The 17,498-nt window shown below is 51.9% G+C and overlaps 1 protein-coding gene across 1 annotated transcript; it reads right to left on the reverse strand.

Annotated features, from left to right (window-relative positions):
- Nucleotides 1–2,618: 2,618 nt before the first annotated feature.
- Nucleotides 2,619–7,174, reverse strand: RPS7 (ribosomal protein S7). The gene is made up of 7 exons (XM_029938355.1): nucleotides 7,140–7,174; nucleotides 6,831–6,914; nucleotides 6,409–6,480; nucleotides 5,892–6,035; nucleotides 5,157–5,221; nucleotides 3,192–3,342; nucleotides 2,619–2,727 (listed from the first exon to the last, which is right to left on the reverse strand). The coding sequence occupies exons 2-7, from the start codon at nucleotides 6,903–6,905 to the stop codon at nucleotides 2,650–2,652; spliced, it is 585 nt and encodes a 194-aa protein (XP_029794215.1). The 5' UTR covers nucleotides 6,906–6,914; nucleotides 7,140–7,174; the 3' UTR covers nucleotides 2,619–2,649.
- Nucleotides 7,175–17,498: the final 10,324 nt, after the last annotated feature.

Below are 17,498 nucleotides of genomic sequence, written 5' to 3' on the forward strand. Positions count from 1 at the left end.
CGTAGCGGTCAGTGCCCCTAACCCCTGTGTTGTTCCAATCAACTGTGTCACTTTTCTTTCAACAGCAAGTTCACTAAGGAAAATCGTGGTGTTTAGCACACTAGTCCCCAAACTACGTTGTTGTGTGCCCCAAGTAGGATTTCTAAGCATGTTCTCTCCAATACACATGTCATCAGCGACATGATACAGAATGCACAGTAGTACTAACAGAGCAAGTTAGGTTGCTCGAAAAACAAATTTTAATGTTTGTTTATTCTTGAGAGGCAGAGTGTGAGCGGGGGAGGGGCAGCGGGAGAGGGAGACACAGAATCTGAAGCAGCTCCAAGCTCCGAGCTGAGAGCACAGAGCCCGACATGGGGCTCGAACCTATGAACCTTGAGATCATGACCTGAGCCAAAGTCGGATGCTTAACTGACTGAGCCCCCCAGGTGACCCTAAAAACAGAAATTTAAAAAATTTTAATGTTTTTATTTATGAGAGACAGAGAGAGAGGGAGCGCTTGAGCAGGGGAGGGTCAGAGAGAGAGAGAGAGGGAGACACAGAATCTGAAGACAGGCTCAGAGCCTGATGCGGGGTTCGAACCCCTGAACCATGAGATCATGACCTGAGCTGAAGCCAGACACTCAACCAACGGAGCCACCCAGGCGCCCCGAAAACAGAAATTTTAAATGGAGCACAATAAATACTGCTTTTAGTGAAAACCGTATGATTGGCTTAGTTTTTTAAAACTGAGTTTAATGTCTTATGACAGTTTTATGAACTTAACTGGCTCTTAGTTTATTCTGACAATGGATTTGGGTACGTATCCTGGCTGAAGGCGTCCTGTAACACAACGCCTAAGATCTGCTTCAAAATCCTCCAGCAAAGAGGTTCCTGGGTGGCAGTCAGTTAAGCGTCCGACTTCAGCTCAGGTCATGATCTCGTGGTTTCTGAGTTCGAGCCCCATGTTGGGCTCTGTGCGGACCTCTCAGAGCCTGGAGCCTGCTTTGATTCTGTCTCCTTTGCTCTCTGCCCCTCCCCTTCTGCTGTCTCTCAAAAAAAATAAATGTAAAAAAAAATTTTGTGTGTTCCTTGGCACATTCCGGTTTCAAAGCAATTGTTCTCAGAAAATGCTACGTGTCCTCGTGGAGGCGGCTGTTTTGGCTGTTTTAATGTCTACTCTGCCGCTGGGCATCATAGAAAAGCCACCAGATTCAGAATTGTTTCAAAGAAACCTGTCTGGAAGCTTTCCGGGAAGTTTACCGTTGTTTCCCAGAGTGAGACTGAACATAGCAAGTCACGGCCACTCACTGGGACCCAGAACAGCCGCCACCAGCACGTCCAGCTGCGGTAACTCCTCGGTCACCAGCCGTGGCAGCGGACCCCGAAGGACTGACGCGTGCAGTTTAATGAAGCGGTTACTTAAACTCCTGGGCACTGGGCACTTCTTTAAAAAAGAAAAAAGGCACGCTCTAGTTTTACGTACGTGCTGTGAAGTAGCAAAGCTCCATTTTACAGCTAACGAAACAGGCTGAGCGGGGAGACCGGAGAGCACCGTGTTCTCCCGGTCCCTGTAGGTAAAGCCACGTTACCAACCTCCGGTTCGTCTCAGGTTGCTGGGCTTATGGCCACAAAACTGAATTTTCCTTCTTTATATTCATTTGGTGTTTTCTTTTATTGTTTAGATTTTGAGAGATAGAGTGTGAGCGGGGGAGGGGCAGAGGGGGAGACAGAGTCAGAAGCAGGCGCCACACCCTCACCCTGCAGTTCACCCACAGGCTTGCGGGGATTCAACCTCCTTTCGGGGCTAGTCTGGCAGAAAACCTGTCACGGGGGGCCGCCCTCCGGAATGGTGGTCCCCCTACTAAAAGAGGGCAGACTCTGCAAGGCAGTTTTAAGGCTTAGCAATCCGGGTGTCACAAAACTAGACACCCGCCCCTCCCCCAGTCACCAGGAAGAGAGTGGGGACAGCTGGGCCCCTGAGGTTTGCCCCCCCCCCCGAATTTCTCATGGCGGAGACACGGACTGGTGCACGCAAGCCCGGCCATGACCGTGCGCACAGTCCGTGGCTCCGAAGGAGGGCGGGGGCTGCTCTACGGCCGCTCCGGTTCTCACGGGACCACACGTCCACAACGGCGCACACATTTAAGGCTCCTGCACTGGACGCTGAAAAAGGAGAAATGGTAAACTTGCGTATGTGGTTTTCTTTAAACGGTTATTTTTGAGAGAGAGAATCCCAAGGAGACTCCACACTGTCAGCGGAGAGCCCGACGTGGGGCTTGATCCCACACCCGTGAAATCACGACCTGAGCCACAACCGAGAGGCAGACACTTCCCCTTCACCGACGGGGCCCCTGAGTTCAGCTGAGTGGACTTCCCTCCCGGGAGGCCTGGTGCCCAAGGAGAGCACTGTGCTAGTCCTCTTCACGCGCCGGCACCTGGGTCTTCAGGGGGGACCTGTCGGAGCGCCCACACTGGGCCCTCTGGGGCGACCTCACGCGCTCAGCCGCCTCCGACCCCAGGAAGAGCCCAGCCCCCACGCGCACCTCGTTTCCTGGTGCAGCTACAGCCCCCTCTCTGCTCTCTCTGCTCAGAACCTTCCCGCCTCTGCCACTTTGAAAAACACACGGAGAGCAGAATCCAGTGAATGTTTTATTTCATCCCTTTGATCTACAACTGAAACTCTGGGAACTCAAAGTTAACGTCCTTGCCCGTGAGCTTCTTATAGACGCCGGAGAAGGTTTCGACCTGTGAGGAAACAAGGCACCAGTCACAGAACTTGCAAGCACGCGCGTTCGTCCTGAAGCCTAACGGTTCTGTGCAGCTGCGCCCCGCATGGCTTCCCCAGGCAGAGCCAGGCAGAGGGGACGGGGGACACACAGAGCGCGTCGTGCCCATGCCCATGAGGGAGCTCGGGGACCGCCCGCATCACGTCCGTGGCCCAGGAATGGGGGGGGGGGGTTCCCCCGATTCTGACACCAGCCCCATCTCTGTCCCAGGACACGCGGCCTCACTAAGGGGATTGCTTCACTTCCAATTTTCCCAGTACCGTACAAGGTAGAGAATGTGGATTTTCACCCCCGCCCCACACCGTGAGGGCCGACGCCCAGTCCCAAGCGAGGCGTGCGGAGGTCCCGCTGCAGGAAAGCTGGCGGGGTTTGCCACCATGGGCTCCGGCGCCCCCGGGGCAGGGTGTGCCCTCGACCCCCCACCTTGTGCTCCACGTTGTTCTGCTGCGCCTTGTCCAGGTGGACCTTTATGAGGCGGCTGCCGTCCAGCTTCACCCGGATCCTTTTGCCCACGATCTCGCTGGGGAAAACCAAGTCCTCCAAGATGGCGTCGTGCACGGCGGTCAGTGTGCGGCTGAGGAAAAGGTGACACACGTCAGCACCCCAGGAAGACCTGCCCCCCCCCAGGAGGCCCCTCTTCCAAGTCAAAAACCTAAAAAGCAAACCCCAGGCTCCGAAACCAAATCCCCACTGGCTCTCCAACAGGCCACGCAGCCCTAGCCTACCACCAGAGCCGGTGCCAAAGCGGCCAGGGCGCCACACTCCACAGTGACCCCAGAAGCTCAGGGGAGGTGAAGGGGCCCTCTAACCCCCAGGCCGCGCGCCAGGGAGCGGGAGGGCAGGGGCCACTTCCAGTCACACACGTGGCTTCGAGGGTGCTTTCCGCCGTGACCTCGCCTGAGCAGCTCAGGACCCTCTTCTCCGCTCGCTCACCTCGGAAGCTGTCACGTCATCTAAGAACTCCTGTGACCACGTAACTTCCTAACACAAGAGCCTTCCAGAGCTCGCCATGGCCTCCAGAGCACGTCCTTGGTCCCTGGGGAGGACGGGGCACCGGTGTCCCCAGCTCCCAAGCCCCCATCTCCACCCCCCACGCAAGCTGCAGCGGTGACCTCACTCCACTCCCCGAAGCCTGCCGAGGAGGCTCAACTAATCCCGAACCCTGAGGGGCTGCGAGACGCCAGGGACGGGGGAGGAGGCTCTTCCGGAGAAAACAAGAACAAAGAGCGGTCAGCCCCGGGACTCGGCCCACCCGAGCAGGCGGAGTGCAGATGAGGGAGGTGTGTGAGGGCAGGACAGCCGTGGAGAGGTCACCAGGACCGTGGGGTCGTCCGCGGCCGGGGGGAAAACCCACGACTGCGAAGGGAGGCCATTCTCATACTCAGCACCGCCTCGGCTCTCTGTCACCCGGTGTCTGACCCCGCGTCACAAACCAGCCAACACCACAGTCCCTAACTCTTGTTACTCCCACTGCCGCGGGACCGGCTCAGTACTGAGGAACCTTCAGTTCCAGAAGGTGTGGCCCGGCCCTCCCCTCCCCCACAGGGGCATCTGAGCCCCATCACTGTGCTCAGTGCTTCACAAACGAGGGGAAGCTAGGAACACCCCAGCACTCCCAGCCCGGGGCCAGTGGTCCCCGTCCCTCAGGAGTAAGGGCACAGGCACAGGCCAGACCACAGGGTGCCGCTAGCTGGCGGCCAGACGGGTCCCCCGACAGAGCCTGCAGGGTCCCAGTCCTCCAGCTCTGGGAGAGCCGCCTCCAACACGCCACGGGGCCCAGACCGAGGGGCCAACAGCTCCTCGTGTCGGAGTTTATGCCAGAAAACCGCCGCGTCCGTCCAGTGGAAAGCACGCTGCCCAGCAGCGCAGCCACGCCTCTGACCTGCGCGCTCAGCGGCAGAACAAGCACAGACCCACCCCGCGCATGCGCCCCACGGCTCCACGCGGGGACCCCCCCCCTCCCCCGAAGGCCTGGAGGAGACCCTCTTTTCTGAGAGCAATGACCTGGTCATGCTTCCTATGTAAACACTCGTTAACCCTTACCCCAGAATTAATTCTAAATGTTAAATTAAAACATTTCCACCTGAATATTAAGAAAACCAGGTTACGCAGTAAAAACTGGCCGGGGTCGGCTACACCTCAATTGAAAAGAATTCCCACATGAACAGCGTTTCAGAACCCTACTCGAGCGCCGGGTGTTCCACGAAGGGGATGAAGTCGCTGGACCCTACCGAAACCGTAATCGCACCGCATGCTGACTTGGGTGTAGGTTATAAAATAAACGAATAAAAGCAAGGAACCTACCGCGACTCAGCACACACAACGCGGGCAGATGGGCTGCTTGTAAACGGCTAACAGCACGCCTCCCCGGGGCTGATAAACACTCACCTCCTGGGACGCTTCTGCTTATTTTTTGTGCGGCTCTTCCGAGTCGGCTTAGGCAGAATTCTCCTCTGTGTCGGAAAACAGAAAACCCTCAGGTTGCAGGAAAACTAAGAACTGGCAGAGAGCTTTAAAAGCAAAGAGCAGGAACAATAAAGTCGGTCTGCAGGCCAAGCACCCGGGCCAGTCCAGCTGCTGGGAATTCCTGACGAGAACGTCCCGATTTCTCGATTTCTCGGGACTTCATTCAGAACCTGGACAACATACGCAAACGGTGCCAGAAGGAAAAACCCCGCCCACCGGATCTGATCCCCCAAATCCGCACACCTACCGCCGCAGAACAGGCCCGCTGAGCCTGAGTGCCAGGGAAGTCCTCACTCTGGGACCCCCCCACCGCCTGCCCCACCGCTGGATCTGAACTTAAAAAACCCCACAACCACCTTCTTGCCTGTGGGCCCCTCTCCACAAACTATTCCGGAGCGTCTGCTTCCGTCCCCAAATCTACAGCCGCCCACTTCCAGGTATGAGCCTCAAGCAAGTAATTCTGGAGCAAAGCGGGGCGCAGACCCACCACACACCCTGTAAACAACCCGCGACAATCACACCGCTGGACACGCGAGAGCCATTTCCCCGCGATCAGCAGAAATGCACTTCTCCTTGAACGTACTGCAAACACACCGTGAAACACAAGCGACTTTAACAAAATTCCCAGAAGGAAACATTCGACAGGACAACACGCACCTGAGCAATAAACACGACGTGCTTCCCGCTGAACTTTTTCTCCAGCTCGCGGACTAGCCGGACTTGGATTTTCTGGAAAGACTTCAGTTGAGGAACAGGAACGAAGATGATAATAGCTTTCCGACCCCCACCGACTTCGATTTCCTACAGGCAGAAAACACAACGCCCGGGTTCTCTCCCGTTCTGAGCGCCCCCTTCCCGCCCGGCGCAGCGCGGGGGACGCGGCCACAGGCTCTAGGACGCCCGGATTCGGCCAGCTCCGGTGCGACTCCTCTGCCCGCCCTGTCCCACGGCCACCGACGAGCCCTCCCTCTCCCCTCCCTGCAAATCCCACACACAGATGCGTGGGCAACGCTGAGCTCCACGGGGGGAACGTGTGCAACCTCCAACCCCGTCCACGCGCACAGCACCTTCTAAACCAAAGGCGGGAACTTGAAAAACTGAGTTCCGCGCGACACGGAGTCAAGCCAGGGGGACGCGTGTGAGGGGGGCGCCCCGGACGGAAAGCCCCCTGTACCTTGGCCGCCGTGATGTTGAGCTCCCTGAGCTGCGCTTTGAGGTCGGAGTTCATCTCCAGCTCCAGGAGGGCCTGCGGAGAAACAGCCGCCGGCGCCGACGCTCAGCGGGGCGGCCCGGCCCCGCCCCCACTTCCACCCCGGGCGACACGCGCCCTGGGGGGGGGTCGCGCCGGCGAAGATGCGGGACGCTTGTTGGGGAGGGCCACCCCCGCCGGGGAAGGGGACACGCGCGCGGGTGGAGCGGTGGGACACCCGCCGAGGAGGGGAACACGTGCGCGGGGAGCACGACACCCGCCATGGGGCTCGTGCCGGGGATGCGGGACACTTGTTGGGGACGGGCACCCCCGCCGGGAAAGGGGGCACACGCGCGCGCGGGGGGGCAATGACACGCGCTGGGGGGCCAGCCCTGCCCCCCGCTCACCTGGGAGATGCCAGACTCGAACTCGTCCGGCTTCTCACCATTGGGCTTCACGATCTTCGCGCTCGAACTGAACATGGCCTTCTCCTGCAAGCACAGGGCGCCCTAGCTCAGGAGTCCGCGGCCCCAAGCCACAGACCCCCGCCGGTCCCGGCCCCACTCCACCCCGCAGAAGCCATCGGGGAGCACAGCCTGGGTAATCGGCCGTATCCCCGCCCGGGGAGCAGGACCCGCCGATCCAGGGAGGACTGCGATGTGTGTATCCCTCAGGTTGGACTTAAAAGTCCAACCAGTAGGAGGCCGCCATCATACCTCGGTGAGCGCGCCGGGCTAGAAGAGGCCTAAGTCTCGCGAGAGCTCCTCAAATCCCGGCGGCGGAGGGGAAGAGGCGGGAACAGTGCGCGAGAGAAACCGGAAGAACCACTGAGAAAAGGTCGAAGCCCAGAGAGTCCCAGGAAGAGGCCCCGGGGGACCGATGCGGAAGTAACGCTCCTCCGACCGCGCAGTTTCCTTTTCGCGGCTGTTCTCTGGGGCATCACCGGAGGCTGCGACGTTCCAGGCAGGGGCCGGGCGGCTGGACCGGAGTCTGGGCGGGAGATGGGAGCCCGAGAAAAGCAACTCTACCCCGAAGACAGGATATTCAAAAAAGCCTCATTTAACCCGAGGAAACTCACTTCCCCTCCGAAGCCATGAAAAGGAGTCAAAGTCTTGGATTCCAGTTCAGCCCGGAGAGAACCAAGTGAGATGACGTTCGGCGCAGCTCTTTGGAAACGAAGGACTTTACGAGTAAACATGGTTTTCCCGCCGTAAGCACGTAGCCCTCGCACCCAATGCTTGGTGCGGCGGACAGTTGGGGACGTCCGCAGACACCTGTCGTGCAGGGCCGGAGTGCCGCAATCAGGGACTTTGGGGTAGGGGGTGGGAAGACGGCCCCAGGTGCGGGGGGCGCCCGATGCGGGCGGGGCAGAACCGGGCCCGGAGTTGGTCAGCCGGTCAGCCGCGGCAGAGGGCTGGGGTGGGGTTGGGGGCACCGGGGCAGAGCCGGGCCCGGAGCGGGACAGCGGGTGCAGAGGGCTGGGGTGGGGTGCGGGGCCCCCGGGGCAGAGCGGGCCCGAAGCTGGACAGCCGGGACAGGGGACTCGGGGTGGGGTGGGGTCCCGGGACAGAGCTGGGACAGAGCTGGACAGCCGGAGTCAGCCGGGCCTGACCTCAAAACCAGCACAGACTGGGTATGATGAAAGATTGGGGGATGCCACCAACATACTGGGTTCAAACAGAAGTATGTATTAGAAAAGTGCCTACCGTTGTGCCCTGCCTTCACTACACATTCACGTGTAGAGTGGGAGCCCTGCCCTAGAGAGGAACAAAGAACATAATGCATAAATAATTAATGATGTCTATAGTCTGTGCTAATACTGCACGAGGTGCTAGTGACTAAGTAGAACCTGAATCCTCGCCCTCGGAAGATTACCTTTTAGTGAGAAAGACTGCACATTAAATGGCAAGACCAAGCATATAATGACAAATGATAGTGACAAACAGTAAGACAAGCAAAGGGGACAAGGAGGATTCATGCTTTAAGGAGTCTGCTGGGCTCCATTTACTAGTATCTTGTTGAGGACTTTTTTGTGTGCCTTTCTTCATAAGGAGCATCAGTCCATAATTTCCTTTCTTGTACGATTACTGGCTGGTGGTGGTATTAGGATAACACTAGGGTCATAAAATGAGAAGAAGGGGAAGTAGTCCCTCATCTCCTGTTTTCTAGAAAAGATTGTGAAGAATCACTGTTCATTGTTCAGGCATCTGGTTGAATTCTGCCATGAGATCATCAGGGCCTGGAGGTCTCTTTTTCCTGAGGAGTATTTAATATTACAAATTGAATGTAATAGTCACGAGGCCTCTCAGGTTATCTATTTCATATGGGAGTGGGTTTGGTAGTTTGTGCTTTTAGCGGAGTAGACGCCTGGGGGGCTCAATCCATTAAGCTTTTTTCAGACTCTTGGTTTTGGCTCAGGTCACGTTCTCACAGTTCGGTTCAGGAGAGTGAGCCCACCGTTGGGCTCTGCACGGACAGTGTGGATCCTGCTTGGGATTCTCCCTCCCTGTCTCTGTCCCTACCCCCCTCTCACTCTCAAAATAGATAAACTTAAAAGAAATAAATTGTTGAATTTATGTGGGTAGAGTGGGTCATAGTATTCTCTTCTTTTAATGTTCCTAATTTTTTTAGGTATACTTTTAAGTAGATTTCACAGGGAACCTTCAAGTCAACACAGTATTATTACCCTGACAGAATATGCTGAGTTTTTAAGCCTTGGAACCTGAGAGAATGTTGTATATGTACATTTAATAGGTATTTTTAGGCTCACATCCAAAACTTAGGGGTCACTTTACTAATATTTATATTAGAGAACTTACTGGTATTTTTGCATTTACTGGCTTCTTTACTTAACTGCACAATAAATGAGTAATACCAACAGGATTGAGTAACAGATCTCAACAGAAATGTAATCTCTCCTATTTACTTTCACTTTGCCAGCCGTTTTTGTGTGTATCATCATGTACTCAGGACTGCTCAGCCTTGCGTCTATCAGTCAACCTCTGTTAGTATTCTGTCTCACTCAGTCTGGGTCAGCAAAACTTTAAATGACTTAAAACAGTCCCTTTTAGGGGCGACTGGGTGGCTCAGTCAGTGGAGTGTCTGGCTTTTGATTTTGGCTCAGATCATGATCGAACAGTTCATGGGATTGAGTCCCAAGTCGAGGCTGCACTGACAGTGCAGAGCCTGCTGGGATTCTCTCTCTTCCCTTCCCCTGCTCGTAGTCGGTCTGTCTCTCAAATAAATAAACATTTACAAATGATAATAATAAAACATTAGTCCGTTTGGAGATGAGTTTCCATGCCCCATCATCTCCATTACTCTTTGAGCACCTTGCTCTCTGGCACAGGGAGCTACTCCAGGCTGGTTTTGCCCTGTTCTGTCTCGCACATGAGGTTGACCTTTTCTCCCAAAAGCCTTGGTTCCTTTTATTGGAACAATGGTATTGGAGACCAGAACCTTGACAGGAGGGCGCATCACAGGGTTCTCCTGAGGCTGCCTGGGTCTTCATAACTAGCAGGATGATCTTCAATGCGTGCTCCTAAGGTCATATGATTACCAATCCTCCTTGTGTCCCTATAAATCTTTGTCCTTTTTGGGAGAACAGGAAGCCCCCTCGGGTCACAGAACAGGCACAGCCCTCAAGCACGGAAAGCTCATGGTAGGATCACTACATCTACAGAGTCAGGAAATGTTACCCCTGCACCCACACGCGCCTCAGAGACCCTGTCCCTGCACCCCTCTGGGCTGGGCAGAAAGGACAGAGCTGTCCTGGAGGCCACCTCCTCCCCGGGGAGCCGGCCTCCTGTGTGAAGCTCACGTTACTCCTTTCAGCCAACACCATGTCTTGAGTGCTGGCCTTTTGAGATGGGCAGCAGAGCGTGAGGTTAGGTGACACTCTTAAACCGTGTCAGTGGACAGAAGTAGAAAAGATGCACATCCTACATCGCTTTCTCATGTACAGATACAAGTTCATAGTGCTATTTCCAGTCCATTTCTAATAGGACAGCTTTCCTTCTGAAATCCTTGCTTCTATAACTAGATCTCCATTTGCAACTATGTGGATGGAACTAGAGAGTATGATGCTAAGCGAAATTAGAGAAAGACAAATATCATCCAACTTCACTCATACGGGGACTTTAAGATACAAAACAGATGAACACAAGGGAAGGGAAGCAAAAATATAAAAACAGGGAAGGGGACAAAAACATAAGAGACTCTTCAATATGGAGAACAAGCAGGGTTACTGGAGGGGTTGTGGGGGGATGGGCTGAAGGGGTGAGGGGCATTAAGGAATCTCTTCCTGAAATCGTTGCGCTATATGCTAACCTGAATGTAAATAAACAATAAAGAAATATAATTAGATCTCCTTTTCTAATAAGCATCTGATTCCTAAGCACATAAATACGATTACTTACTTGCTTTATCTGGCAATATGGGAAAACAAATTCAAAAGACCAGTTCAGTATGTATATAAAACCACAATTAATAAAATTCACAATTTTTCTAGTAGGATTTGTAGGGGCAGGGAGAGGGGGAGAGGGAGAATCCCAGGCAGGCGCTGTGCTGTCAGCCCAGAGCCCGACGCGGGGCTCGATCTCATGTGAGATCCTGACTCCAGCAGAAACAGAGTTGGTTGTTTAACTGACTGAACCACCCAGGCGCCCCTTCAGCTTTTTAATTTTAAATAAGAAATCAAACATTTACCTGAAATCAAGCATATCATGTCCAGAACTTCTTCATTTATCACTAAAACACTGTACTTTATATGGATTTCTTCCCCCTCCTGTGAGATGTGAATCTCATGAGTTAAAGTAAATGATCTCTAGGTTTGAGAATTGGTGTTTCGGGGCACTTGGCGGCTCAGTCAGTTGAGCATCTGACTCTTGATAGCAGCTCAGGTCGTGATCCCAGGGTCGTAGGATCAAGCGCCGTGCTGCGGAACCTTCAAGTCCGCACAATATTACAGCACCAACTCTGCACTGAGTGTGGAGCCTGCTTAAGATGGTCTCTCCCTCTTCGTCTGCCCCTCTCCTGCTCACTATGCTCGCTCGCTCGCTCGCTCTCTCAAAAAAATAAATAAGAAAGAATCAGTGTTTCTACAAAGTTCTGAAGGTGGGATATGACTATAATCAACACGGCTAAGTTATAAACTTAAAAGTTACTAAGAAATTAGACCTTGACTGTTCTCAACATAAAAAGAAAAAGCATGTGACCTGATGGTGTTCGCTAGTGCTACTGTAGTAATCATATTGCAGTATATAAATGTGTCAAACCAACACTTTTAAACCTCACACTTACATAATATTAAATATTTCAATCATAGCCATAAAAAAAAATCAGTGTTTCTCCAACTTTAATGTGTGAAGGGATCACCTAGTACACCTAGTATTGTAAAATACAGATTCTGACTCAGAAGTTCTGGGCTGGGGCTCAATATCTTACATCTCTTTTTTTTTTTTTTTTTTTTTGGATTGAGTAGTATCTTACATTTCTAATGCTTCCAGGGGAAGCCCTCTAGGCTGGTCCAGGGACCCTACTTTGAGTAACAAGGGACCGGATGTAGAGAGGAATTACAATAGACATAGGAACCAGGAACTGAGAAAGATCTCTTGCAGCTTGAAAGAATCGAATTTTCCTCCCTGAGGGACCAAGAGAGAGACCCTGCCTGGGTAGTTCTGGTCCAGGACAGAGCGCTGTGGGGGTGGGCATGCAGTAAAACAGCCAAGATCTGTTCTCCTTTAAAAAAAAAAAAAAAAAGCTAGTTCTATGCTGTGTAAAGTGCCCCACCGCAAATGCCCGCGTGCTGGGAATGTATGATGTCAGCGTGAGAGGCAGAAAGCCCAGAGGTGTGACGGGTGAGCGAGCCCAGACTGCAAGGCTGGTCCCTCCAGCTTTGGGCACAGATGCGCCCAGTGTTCGTGATAAAGTGACAGGAGCAGAGGTACTGCGGAGTCCTTGCGTGGGAAATGAAGTTATGGACCTGTCTGGCCGATGGGGAATGAATGCACTGAATTTAGCAAAAGGTTTTGTCTGTCCCCCCGTTGCACGGGACTTTAGCCTCAATCCTTACATCTTGACCCAGAGTTTACCTTCTAGGCCTGCACTCGAGGGGTGGGGGTGGGGGGGTGCTGGTTATGTGACTATCCCCAGGTACAAGAAAAGAGAAAAACAAGTAAAAAGATGGGTTAATGGTCCCTGTTGGTGGTCATTTACGACACAGCCGGCATACTGTCCTTGAGGTAATAACAAGGACATTCCTTCCAAACCCCCTACTGCCCTAAACCTTCCCTTCAGAATGACACATGTCCTCCTGCCTTCCAGGAGCCCCCTGCAATACCCGCTCAATTCTGCTTCTGTGCCTCCTGCTTGCTTGCTCATTATAAAAAGCCCTAAGCTCTCGGAGTCAGGGCTGCACGTTTAGAGTTCTGTGTTAACTCCGTCTGGTCCTGGCCGGTGATGAAGACCCTTGATCCGGCCTCAGTGGTCTCGGGTGGTCTCTGTGTCTGTCAGGTAACACCCACCGCTTACGGCAGCCAGGGTTTCTATCATTATTGCCTGTTGGCCAGTGGGGAGCGGGGGAATGAAGTGAAGGTGCAAATCAGTGATGAAGGTGAAAATCAAATGCACACAATGAAGCAAAGTCACTGGCTGCTTCTGGAAAGGTTCAAAGTCACTCTTCCTACCTGACAGTGTAGACATCCATGACCTATCAGTGGAAGAAAGGTAACTGCTCAAACATTAGTATTTAAAATCCAGAAATATACTTGATTTTCATCATAAGCTGATGGTTTGCTCATCTTCAATATATTTCACTGAAAGCAACACCAGTCTCCCCATTAATCTTCCCGGAACATGGACAGGGTGAAAAATGCTGGTGGGACACTGGGAACACGCTGCGCGCCGCACCGGGTTCGAGGCTTCCCACCATTGGCATTCACAGCCACCGCGCACAGTGCCGTTATCTCCATTTTTCAGAGGAGAGAACAGAGACTTTCAGCCACTCACCAAAATTGTACAGCTGGTAAATTGTATCTTTTTATTTTTATTTTATTTATTTATTTATTTTTGTTATGTTGTTACAGCTGGTAAATTGTAGACCCAAAATTCGCAGTGTATGAACCACCTAGACCGGGAACGGGGCAGGTGGGCGGGGGGGGGGGAGCAGGTGCACACGCTTCATTTCTACCCTCGCTCCTCCGGCGTGCCCATATCACGCACCCCACAGATCCACGGTGCCAGCACACCAGTAACCTCACCCCGCCCTCCTGTGGTCAAGGCCCTCCTGAGGTTGGGAAAGTTGATTGAAAAAACCCTGCTGACCTGATGATCCTCAGGTATTACACTTTGCTAGTATTGTTCTTGGTAACAGGTCACCTTCAGGTAAATAACAAAAAAAGTGCATTTTCTCTGGAAGATTGCAGTTAAAATGCCCTTAGCTCGGTAATCATGTCCTCGGGCTACATGGGGGCATTTTTGGCAGCTATTCAGGCTGAGGCGGCAGATTGGAAAACTACCCACAACTAGTAGAATCTGCAGGTGCACAGGGAAGGGGCAAGTGGGGGCAGGGATATCCCCAGCCTGTGTGATGCCCCCGATTACTGTGTTAATATCCTTCTCCAGTCAATGAAAGTATTTTCAGTTAGGGGCGCCTGGGTGGTTCAGTAAGTTAAGCAAGCCTCTGACTTCAGGTCATAATCTCATGGTTTGTGAATTCGAGTTCCACATTGGGCTCTCTGCTGTCAGTGCAGAGCCGGCTTCAGATCCTCTGCCTCCCCTCCCCCCTCTGCACCAGCCCCTTCCTGCTCTCACTCTTCCTCTCTCAAAAAATAAAATCATTTAAAAATTTTTCAGTTCTAACCACGTAATAGTACCCATCATTATTTCCTTAATTCACTCTTTGTAACTCAATAATTAACATTTTAAAGTTTATTTGTTTGTCGGGAGAGAGAGAGAGAGAGAGAGAAAGAGAGAGAGAGAGAGAGAGAGAGAGAGAATCCCAAGCAGTTTCCACATTCAGTGTGGAGCATACATGGGTTCCATCACATAACCTTGATTTCAGACCTGAGCCAACATCAAGAGTCAGACACTCAGTGAGCCACCAGGGGCCCCAAGAAGTGGCAAACCACACACTGTGTCCAGATCCCCAACGGGCACGGACCCCAGGGTGACTATCGTGGCCCCAGGACCGCAGGGAGCGAGCTGCAAGGTCCTGGGGCAGGAGACCCTAGCGCCCCTCACACGGCGCACAGAGGATGCGGTCTTGTGGGCGGCCATCACAGCGAGCGTGTGTGTGGCTACAATGACCCCAACTCTGGGCCACTCCTCTTCCGCCATGAAAGAGCAAAATGAGCCCGCTGGCCACTGCTGTCACCCTACCACCCACTGATTCCTCGTCTGTGCTGGTCACAGCTTCAGATTAACAGAATTGGGGTCAAGTTCAGTTCCACAACCAACTAGATGACTTTGGGCGAGTCAGAAAAACTCCCAGGGCCTGTTTCCTCGCCTGTCACATAAACCTGAGGTCTGCCTGTTGACCTCACAGGGCTGGCGTGAGAAGCAATGGCCGGCTGCAGCAGCGAGTGTCCTGGAACCTGCGTGTGCCTCAAACACAAACACGGCTCCCTCCACCCCGCAGAGTTTGGATTCATCCTTAGGTTTCCCAGGAAGGGTGCCGGACTGAGGTTTGAGTCCTGGCCACGCCCCTGCCCGTCTACGTGGCTGTGGGCAATGTATTTACTCACTGGAAATCTCTGCTTTCTCGAGTGTAAACAGGATGATGTTAGTACCGGGTCACGAGGACCAGTCGTGGCTGGGTGTGCGCAGCCCTCAGCTCGGTGCCTGGGAGGCCACGCAGACTTCCTGATGCAGGGAGTGGCTGCGCAAGGGTGACTCTGGTGTCTGCGCCCTGCAGGTGCTAATAAGGAAATGTGTGACTCCTGAAGGAAGGGCTTCAGATCCCTTCGGTCCCGAGCTGCACATTCTGTACAGTTTGTTGTGGGACGTCGGGAGACAGGACTTCTAGGACTCTGTTGACAAACCCGAGTTCTCGGTTAGCTGCTGTGTCACCTTCAATATCCAGATAAAGCTGGGCCCAGCTTTCAAGAGTCCCCATTTTCATAATAAATAGGCACAGAGAACGCGTGTGAATAATATGTAGAAATCAAGCCTAGACCTTGAGCAAAGATCTGCATATTGGCTGAAAATTCTAGTTGTAAACATTGATTGAGCTTACGCGTTGAATGTTTTCAAAGTATTTATTTTGGGGGCACCTGGGTGGCTCAGTCAGTTAAGCGTCCGACTTCAGCTCAGGTCATGATCTCACAGTTCGTGGGTTCGAGCCCCGCATCAGGTTCTGTGCTGACAGCTCAGAGCCTGGAGCCTGCGTCGGATTCTGTGTCTCCCTCTCTCTTTGTTCCTCCCCTACTCCTGCTGTCTCTGTCTCTCAAAAATAAATTAAAAACATAGAAGATTTTTTTTTAAAGTTCTTATTTTTGCATGACTATGGACACTGCATAATACTTTGGTGTTATCTGCTTTTACAAAATAAAGTCTTTGGTTCACTCAGTAAACTATCAAAAAACAAAAACAAAAAAAGTGTTTTACAGAAGCATGTTTTAGACTGCTAGAAATGTTTTTTCAAAAAACACAACTTGGGGACTCCTGGGTGGCTCAGTCAGTTCAGTGTCCAACTTCAGCTCAAGTCATGATGTCATGGCTCTTGAGTTCTGCTGACAGCTCAGAGCCTAGAGCCTGCTTTGGATTCTGTGTCTCCCTCTCTCTCTGCCCCTCCTCCACTCACACTCTGTCTCTCTCTCTCTCAAATAAACAAACATTAAAAACAATTTTTAAAAAACCCCACAACTTACAGGAAAAATTAAATTGAAATTATAGATACACAGTTTGAGTACATTATTTTACACGTGTTCCTGCGCTGATCTATAATTATTTTCTGGGTCATCAGTTCCTAGGATTTTGGCCACAGGACTCTGAACTTTTAAGCATTATTGAAGGCCATGAAGAACCATTTTTTATGGGTTATAAATATTGATATTTACTACATAAAACATAAAATGGAAAAAAATTTAAAACATCCATCAAAATAATAAATCCATTTCAAGTTTATATAAGTAATATATTTCATTAAAATAATTATATTTCCCCCCCAGAAATGTGAGAAGAGTATCATTGATTTGCCTTTTGCAAATGTCTGTAATGTCCGGCTTAAAGAGCAGGTTTGGCACTCTCTTCCTTTAGAAGGACTGATTTCTGCGCGCATGCGTAGCTCAAGGAACACGTGTTTTCATTTTATCTGTTTTTAGATTTCTGAGAAGGAAGTCATCTTTCCACTCAGGTACCTGCTTTTTCCACTTCGTGTGTTGCTAATATTCATCCACATCATCTGTGTCAATGAAACATACTTCGCTTATTTTGAATGTTGTAGAGTCTTACTGACTTCTGGGCTGGAGCTCAATACCATATTGAGAATGGGCCAGTTTTTTTTTTTTTTAATAGTTTATTGTCAAATTGGTTTCCATATAACACCCAGTGCTTCTCCCCACTAGTGCCCCCCACCATGACTATTACCCCCTCCCTCCCTCCCCCTCCCCTTTCAGTCCATGGTCCGTTTTCAGTATTCAGTAGTCTCCCATGATCTCTGTCCCTCACTCTCCCTCCCCTCTTTCCCCCTTCTTCTCCCTATGGTCCCCTGCCAGGTCTCTCCTGTTAGACCTATGAATGCAAACATATGGTATCTATCCTTCTCTGCCTGACTTATTTCGCTTAGCATGACACCCTCAAGGTCCATCCACTTTCCTACGAAGGGCCATATGTCATTCCGTCTCATTGCCATGTAGTACTCCATCGTGAATATATACCACATCTTCTTGATCCATTCGTCAGGTGATGGACATTTAGGCTCCTTCCATGTTTTGGCTATTGTTGACATTGCTGCTATGAACATTGGGGTACATGTTCTCCGATGCATCAGCATTTCTGTCTCTCTTGGGTAAATCCCCAGCAATGCTATTGCTGGGTCATAAGGGAGTTCTATGGATAGTTTTCTGAGGAACCTC

The sequence above is a fragment of the Suricata suricatta genome, chromosome 4 (assembly GCF_006229205.1).
Source record: "Suricata suricatta isolate VVHF042 chromosome 4, meerkat_22Aug2017_6uvM2_HiC, whole genome shotgun sequence".
NCBI classification, from domain to species: domain Eukaryota; kingdom Metazoa; phylum Chordata; class Mammalia; order Carnivora; family Herpestidae; genus Suricata; species Suricata suricatta.

Bases quoted from the DNA above. Each gene is read 5' to 3' on its own strand.
- RPS7 (XM_029938355.1), bottom strand. From the start codon at position 6,905: ATGTTCAGTTCGAGCGCGAAGATCGTGAAGCCCAATGGTGAGAAGCCG. The intron at 6,036-6,408 runs GTACAGGGGGCT...TTCTGCCTGTAG, and splicing joins TCAACATCACGGCGGCCAAG to GAAATCGAAGTCGGTGGGGG. The intron at 2,728-3,191 runs GTGGGGGGTCGA...GTTTCCTCACAG, and splicing joins AGAACAACGTGGAGCACAAG to GTCGAAACCTTCTCCGGCGT.